The sequence below is a fragment of the Haliotis asinina genome, chromosome 2 (assembly GCF_037392515.1).
Source record: "Haliotis asinina isolate JCU_RB_2024 chromosome 2, JCU_Hal_asi_v2, whole genome shotgun sequence".
NCBI classification, from domain to species: Eukaryota; Metazoa; Mollusca; class Gastropoda; order Lepetellida; family Haliotidae; genus Haliotis; species Haliotis asinina.
In genome coordinates this window covers 63,011,351-63,020,058 of record NC_090281.1, presented here as the reverse complement: position 1 = coordinate 63,020,058, position 8,708 = coordinate 63,011,351, and the positions used below count along the sequence as shown (strand labels likewise).

The 8,708-nt window shown below is 40.3% G+C and overlaps 1 protein-coding gene across 1 annotated transcript; it reads right to left on the bottom strand.

The window, feature by feature from the left end:
• Positions 1-392: 392 nt before the first annotated feature.
• LOC137271942 (uncharacterized) lies at positions 393-7,071 on the bottom strand. The gene is made up of 2 exons (XM_067804324.1): positions 6,990-7,071; positions 393-3,361 (listed from the first exon to the last, which is right to left on the bottom strand). The coding sequence occupies exon 2, from the start codon at positions 3,270-3,272 to the stop codon at positions 393-395; it is 2,880 nt and encodes a 959-aa protein (XP_067660425.1). The 5' UTR covers positions 3,273-3,361; positions 6,990-7,071.
• Positions 7,072-8,708: the final 1,637 nt, after the last annotated feature.

Sequence of the window (8,708 nt, the reverse complement as noted above, 5' to 3'; positions counted from 1 at the left end):
ATATATATAATTCCCGTTCAGCAGCCCAGACACCATTCAAAATGACCAGTACATTATAGGACATACTTATAAAGATATCCGCACTGTCCTTGTCGTAGGTGTCTCAACAGAGTCCCACGGTTCAGCCTCTATCTACTGACGAAATGAATGTGACTTGCGTTGTTCAGACATGACAAGAACGTTGTATTAATCAAATGTTACGTTGTATTTCGTTTTAGGTAAAACTGTGTAACGAATGTAACGAATGCGTGAACAGTCCACAAGCGCCTCTGTGCATCATTCACTTCGGCCATGCTCCCCGTAGCTGAGCTGCACCTTACGGCGTTTAGGATTCGGCACCGACTCTCTCCTTTCAAGAGTCTGTTGTCTACAAATGCTCAGAAAGAATCCCATCAAGCGTCTTCCTGGTCATGATGTTGGCTACCACGCCTCTGCCGCTTTGCAAGTCCAATGTCGTTTGTCAGTAGTGTATCAGATGTCCGTTTCTGAGCCTTCTGAGTCGAACACTTCCCATCCAAATTATATTTATCAAGCTTTTGTGTGCTATGCGTCTCTCTTTGATGATACTCAGCATTACTCTGCGGTGTAGGTGACCCTGAGATTCTCAACCTCTCGCTGTCATACGTCCGTTTATTGGGCTCCTCCCTTTCACGATACTCAGGACTACTGTGTGATGACACAGATGATGAGCTTCTCGACCCCTTGTTGTCATGCGTCCGTTTATTGGGCTTCTTCTTTTGACGATACTCAGGACTACTGTGTGATGACAGTGACGTTGCGCTTCTCGACCTCTCGCTGTCATGCGTCCGTTTATTGGGCTTCTTCTTTTGATGATACTCAGGACTACTGTGTGATGACAGCAATGCTGGGCTTCTCGGCCTCTCGCTGTTATGAGTCCGTTTATTGGGTTTCTCCTCTTGACAATACTCAGAACTACTGTGTGAGAAAGGTGACGCTTCGCTTCCCGACCCGTTGCTGCCATGCATCATGTTATGGTTTTCTATGCTGTAAATCCTTAAAGAAAAAACGCATGCTCCTCTGGAAAATTTTCTGAAGTAGCTGTACAACTGAATGAACTCCATTTTAGAGATGAAGGATTTGGAAACACGTTCTTTCAAAATCTTCACGACCTTTTCAGCATCACTGACATTCATATCCTTGATGTCTCTCACTATATCAGCCGTTAACATAAAGATCTTGTCTGTGAGATAGTATTTGCCTCGTCTTTTCTCAACAAAACCCCTTTCTGCCAAATTCCTCGACAGGCTTTCTGCAGCATCTTTTCCGCAAAGTTCAATGAGCCTTTTGCTTGTAGTTGTGGGAAACGTGGGTCTTTGTGCGGTGTTGATATTATCTCTGTATGCCAAAACAAAACACATTTCCCTTTGGAACATTTGTATAAATCTGTCATATCCCACTTCTTTATACATTCGTCTAACAGCTCGTCTGTAGGGTGTTGCCTTCTTCTTGGTAGCAATCCTCCAGAATTCTTGAAGAATATCGAACCTGTTAGTAACATTCATGTGACAGTACAAAAGGTCAGCTGATATTCTAATTTGAGAACAAACGTCCCTCAAGGAATGTCCAAATCCATTTTTGACATGGATCAGATATGTACATTCAGGTGTGTAGTGGAGCAGGTCAAAAAGCTCTATGTTCTTCATTAAAATATTGTCTCCAAGCAAATATCCTGATTCGCTATTGGTCCTTTGTGAGACTATTCTGTTGTACAGTATGTACCCACTGTTGTAATCCCGTTCTCGTTGCTTTGAAAACAATCGTGCGATCAGCTGATTCTCTACAACGTCATTTGTTTCATCCAACAAAAACTCTTCCAAATCAATATCATCCTTGACAGGGTTGTTAGTCTCACTAAATTCAAGGTATCTGATCCAGTATTTGACAGTGTCAGGATCTATGGTTTGCTTTTCCGGTTTGCTTTTCCGGTTTGCTTTTCCGATTTGCTTTTCCGGTTTGATTGCAGGATATAGCCACGGTAATGGCAGTTTGTCCCTTTCCAAACAACACATTTCTATCAGCATAGAAAATTGTTCCTCAATTTTCGTCAAATATTCAACGTTTATTCGATACCAGTTGCCACAATATCTAAATAATGAAATCCCTGAGTCAGTGGGAAAGTGTCCTTCAATCAGTTCTATCAGCTTTCCCTTTCCTTTAACGGTGAATATACCTGTCTCCGTACTACCAAACCGAATAGACACGTCATTCACTAGTTGCTCCAGAGCAGCTTGCGGGATCTTTTTTTTCCTCGCGTAATGCCTGCAAGCCTCAAGAACTGTCTTTAATGTAGGTGAACTTCCTTTCCATTCTAGTATGAATCTTTCAGCTGCCTTTGAACTCTCAAGGCGAAAAGTGTCACTTGATATCCAGCGTTCAACGTCTTTGTGCAGTAGCCTCAGTCGACTTGTACTACATGACTGTTTCAATAATTCGGTCAGGAGTTTTTTCATTTTGTCATCGTTTTTCTTTTTCTCAGCTTTCGAGTTAACAAGTTGTACATGGTCAAACACGTCAAAACGAGGGTCATCTTTGTCCATTTCTACGTCAGTTACATTTCCATCAAATATTTTGGACATCTTTATCAACAACACTGACATATCCTCCCACGTAAGACACTTGTGAAATGTGATACTGGCTTCACTGATCTCAACGTTCACCGAACGTTTTTCATTTTTGGTAAGGAGTGTGTACAATGATGACTGTTTCTTGACAGGCATCTGATATTTGCTCGTGATGTCACCAAGGCAGTCCCAAAATGATAGGAATGTTTCTGACTCCGTCTGCCAGTAGGTTGCATAAGATGAAATCTTTTCCCCTAGTAAATGTTTCGATGATAATACCTTTAAACGGAATTCTAGTATTCGCCGACCAATGCCTTTAGGAAAACGACAGTCGATTTCACCCTTAAGTAATTTCCAAGCAGTGCCAGTGGTGAGTGCATAAATCTGTGGTCCAAGTTCTTCGTCATGGTCAACATCTCTGTAGAAAAACAACAATGCATCATTTCTGTTGTTAACAGTTGGTTCACTTCTCTCTCCTTCAGTAACAAATCGATCAAAGTTCCATGTTTGCTTCGACTGTTTTCTTACGCAATATAACTCAACCAAAAAACCCTTATGCTTCATTTTTTCAACAATATCGGGAAGAATCCTCTTCTGTACAGTAGTCATGGTTGTATTTTGGAGAAATCGACGTATAATCTGCATTGGTGCCATATCATTACGTTTTGTCACAAGTCTTGATATTTTCATTCATGGCATGAGGCCTCGCTTGTCCCTGTTCTGTACACGATTTGCTGAACTCATTTTCAGTGTTCCCCAAGGATAGGTGCGAATTTTACCTGTAATGTTATACAGGAGAATATAAGTTTACAATTACACGAACATTATCAAAACAAAACACAAAGATAAATGCAGGGTATTAAATCGGTTGGGTTTTTTTCTTAATGACATAAAGGTGAATTGGTTTTGGCAATCATTGCCCAACAAGTAAGGCACAACATTAGGATTACCGAACATTGAAATAAACTGCAAGAAACCCGCCAATCTGGTGAGCGGTTGGACATGGTAAAACAAATGTAAATTACAAATTATATTTGAGTATTACTTGTATGAAAACCATGTCTTTAATGCCATGGTATATTTTTGCACACTTTTGAGCAGGTAATAGGTAATTAGGAGCATGAATTATCACATCAAAGAATTGTTAGGATCCTAAATTCACCTCCAACTGAAAAAAAACATGGCTATGTGATATAGTTCACATAATCGTAATCAGGACATTCGAGGAAGTGACAGTTGCTCTCGCATGTACCCCCGTTAAGGTAAGTTAAGGTATCTGATAAATTAATTTCAAATATTCTGTGATGACAGAACTGCATGGATGTTTTATACGAGAATGAAGTAAATTTGCCATTGTAAATAGTGACACGTGGACACCCGTTTTATTTAAAGGTCACAATTCAGCCTATAAAGTTGAAAAAATACCGCGATGAAAAAAGCCCGCAAATCCGAGTTCAAACGATTCACTAATTTTCCCCCATTGCTGAAGGGAAAAGTGGTTTCAACAGCTATGCTGCGCTGCGCTCATAACGAATGGGCAGTGAACAGGTTCGCTGAGGTTGAAACATTATGCCTGCCCGGAGTCGTGAGCTGTAGTCTAATCTTTTAAATAATCTACTCGTTACGTCAAAAAACCCATGTTGATTGTGATGAGCAGACTCTGTCACAAAGAAAACTCCATGTCTGGTTTGTTGACACCTATATGTCTGTCAGCCTGTATTTTAATGACAATCTACAATGCACAACTTCAATCACTGACCAGGTGCAGTTTGAAATTAACACCTATCAGGCTTATGAGCCATAAGCAAAGAGCCGGCTAAGAGTATCCGCAAATGAACCAGTGGCCAATGAAAGTCTCCGTTACACTTGAGTGCACCCCACTGGCTCTGACATGGGTTGGTTTCGAGGAAAGTAAACCTCAAAACAAAATATTGCACATTTGACGTTGATAACGTGGATAATGGCAGTTATTACACACAAACATCAACAAAACAAGAGATAAGTATTTAGCATAATGAGCATTGACATACGAAACACGATGGGATGAGAAATGCGAAGCGAGCCTGCCGAGCCTGGCGACCAGTTCCCATTATTCGCTCGCCTTTTCGATCGAAAATCAGCTCTGACCCGAATAATGACAAAGCGCACAGATCACAGATACATATAATACACAGTAAGTATCTGTCTATAATTTCATAGACCCGTGAAGGTCCCGGGTAGAACAGGCCTTCCGCAACCCATGCTTGCCATAAAAGGCGACTATGCTTGTCGTAAGAGGCGACAAACGGGATCGGGTTGTCAGACTCGCTGACTTGGTTGACACATGTCATCGCTTCCCAATTGTGCAGATCGATGCTCATGTTGTTGATCACTGATTGTCTCGTCCAGACTTGATTATTTACAGGCCGCCGCCATATGGCGGGAATATTGCTGAGTGCGGCGTAAAACTACACTCACTCACTATAATTTCATAACCAACCGCGCTATAATAAATGAGTGCGTAAACAAATGATCTTTTAAACACTCCATCTTCTGGTTTGAACGCGATATGTGTGTAAGATGAAGCTTGGATAGCACATCGCATATGTCTGATAACGGCACTTGGCCGTCTCTATGTATATTGATAAAGTGGTTCTGGACCTTCTGTTGTGCTTTCAAATGACAACGACACCCAGTTACAATATTGACAGTACACATGCACATGAACAGACACTCAGATATATGGTACTTGTAATGAGTTGTATGAGTTCAAATGTCTTCAACATGGGATGAGTTGTTTACTTTGCAAATTTCAGAAACTTGTTTGTCTACATATGTCAAGTCAAGAACAGCTACGTGTGTCAAGTCACGAACAGCTATATGTAGCATTGGGGAAGTGGCAACAACACTGCGCATTGTGCCAACTCTTAACATTTCCCAGTCACCAATAAGCAGATTACAATCTTACGTCATTCTGGTCAACCAAGGACGATAAACGCTTCATTAGAACGACTGTGATACGAGACCGTAGTCCAAGTGCCTCTCAAATTGGAGATGCGCTGAGCTTCACAGACCCACAATCGAGAGGACATTCAAATCATAATCAGTTACATGAATGGAACTTGCATATATACCCGAGGTCTTCTTGACTGGCGCAGCTGTGTTACGTAGACGAAAGTAGCTCTTACTTACCGTTAACGTTAGTTTTGTGAGTGACTCAACCATAGTCCGGCAGTACACCTTTACCTGTTATTCAAGGACGTGTTATCGTCAACAACCACAATCATTCTAAACCAACTTTCTGGAAGAACCCCATGGGTTGGAATGAACCAAACTGACTGTACGTTTGATGAGGAATATATACAACTTGGGAGTGTCATGAAAATAGAGGAAGATATTTATGAACTTGACTTTCATATCGTGAATGAGACCCGTGAAGGTCCCGGGGTAGAATAGGCCTTCAACCCATGCTTGCCATAAAAGGCGACTCAGCTTGTCGTAAGAGGCGACTAACGGGATCGGGTGGTCAGGCTCGCTGACTTGGTTGACGCGTGTCATCGGTTCCCAATTGTGCAGATCGATGCTCATGTTGTTGATCAATGGATTGTCTGGTCCAGACTCGATTATTTACAGACCGCCGCCATATAGCTGTAATATTGCTGAGTGCGGCGTAAAACTAAACTCACTCACTCATATCGTGAATGACATTTACTTCAGCAAAATCTGACTTTCAACGACTAATAGAAATCTGAGTCATATACGTCACTTACCACTTAAGCTATTTATCACTAAAGCTAAAGTATCACTATTAAGTACACCGGAACGGTCGTCAAGTTCATTGCGTCAAACAAAGAGGGTTGTAAATAACTGCACACAGAACAGGAACACCAATGATCGACATCATGAGCATTGATCAATGACATTGGGTTGATAATAGGTAAACCGAATCAGCGCATTTGCTGCTTGAGAGAAGCATAACATACTGAAAACCAAATATAAGGTGTATTTTCACGGGAACGATTGTTTAGTGCTTTATTTCTAACCATAAGATCACTGAAATGTTTAGGCTACATCGGCAGTATTTCAGCCATATTGCAGCTGAATATATTTAACTTGTTAAATTTCGATTACAACTTCTCAGTCAAATACATCCACCATTTACATTGTCAGGCACCAAATCGCCAGAACACAGTCAGCACTCTAACCCACTCAACACGCCACACCTTCCACAAAATAAATCAATAAATGAAAAGACAATAAATAAACACCTCATAATATTTAAAAATGTTTGATAATTGAAACAAGCTGAGGAAATACATAACCTGTATGGACTAATACAGTTAATACGATTAACATATCAACGTAATTTTGCGTCTGAAATACTGTTATGATTGTACATAGGTTACAAGTAGTACGTTTCACACTTACCTAAACTAGGTGCTGAAAAAACAGCACACTTACTCAACGCCAATACAGTCTGCTTCTGGTTGTCGGCTAATCCCTGATATGTGACAGACTAATGTACCGATAACACATGTGTAAGTGATTGTAAGCTCTGTGCGTGAGGCAGGTGTGCAGCCCCTCTGATACCAGGAAGGAAACGTGATCTTATCAGCTTGCAGAAAAAACCCGTTCCTGTTTGATAAACGAACGTTGAGTCAATACTACATACATTGTTCAATATAAGTCTGTTCAAAGTTCGTGACTCAGAAGTTGTGCATAAAATGTCACTGTCAGAGGCATTTATCTCTTTAAAAATGTCAAAATGTTATGTAGGATACGAAACCTAACAAATGTGACATTGTTACAGGCTCTGTACAGAGTTGCTGTTTTTGTTTGTATTTTGAGACGACTGAAATCTACTGTGGAAACTGCTACCACTCCTGAATAAACAAATTAATGCACCAGCAGTTTTCTCAATCGCTGCCTTTAACTTTGACATAGAGTTTTATAATGAATTATTTGATTCTTTTTCTTAAGGTTAATGACACTTTGTTCAAGGCAGTAAATGAAATAGACAAATACAGAATTATGATGAACATGTCATAGTTGAGGCTGCTCAAAAGAAGACTGCTTACTAATTTAAAGTAACCATACGTAAATGTCTTAAACAATATGGTTGACAATCTGCCAGCACATTGCCAGACAGTCTGAGCAGTGTATATACAGTGCTAAGTGACAATGAGTCACATGTGAACACTTCATCCTGGAAAGAGTATTTTAGGACAACGATTGCTCGAAAAGATTTTGATGAACTGCATAATTCACACAAAGTTTCAACTTGGAACAATAGTCAGTCTCTCATCTAATCAAAATATGTATGCCGGTCAAACAGATTACACTGCCACAGTGAACCGGGAATTCATGACAGACAGATAAACGTGTGCGATATTACAAATAGCCTCATAACCCCATTGAGGTGAGCTCAGAATGCTCTTTCCAAAAGTCCAAAATGAAATGGCGGGTTGTTTACAATATGTGGAGTACCAGTTGTGTACTAAGTTGAGGCTAACAAGACTGAATGTTATATTATGTCTAGACAATTTATACTTTGCTTGGAAATTGTGAGCGTAAACCCTATATCAAAATCAAGCATGTCGAGTGTTCACAAAACAACTTGATACAGCATTGAGAGGACGGTCATCAATCCCTTGCAAACCCGATGTTTACTGACAATAATTTTATCGGAGAAAGTGAACAGTTTTCGAACAAATGCTAATCAGAGGAATTTAAAACATTGCTGACATAATAATTAAAATGTTTGTTAAACGTACAATCTTCAGATTCCCGTGCTTTTCGTAAGAGGCGACTAACGGGATCAGATGGACAGTCTAAATGACTTGGATGACACATGCCATCGCATACCAATTGCGTAGATCGATGCTCATGTTGTAAATCACTGGATTGTCTGGATGTTTACAGACCATTACCATATAGCAGGAATATTGCTGAGTGTGGCATGAAATTAAACTCATTCGCTCACTCTGTGTGTTTTTGCTGGTCCGGTATTTAAAATACTCTAGTCTATTCCTTGTCCCCTACCCTTTTCAAATTGGATTAACAGAAGACGTAATTGTTATTAGGTATGGAATTTCAATAGACCTTCCTCTTCTGCTTTGCCAGATATTTTCCACCTGCCAACGACAG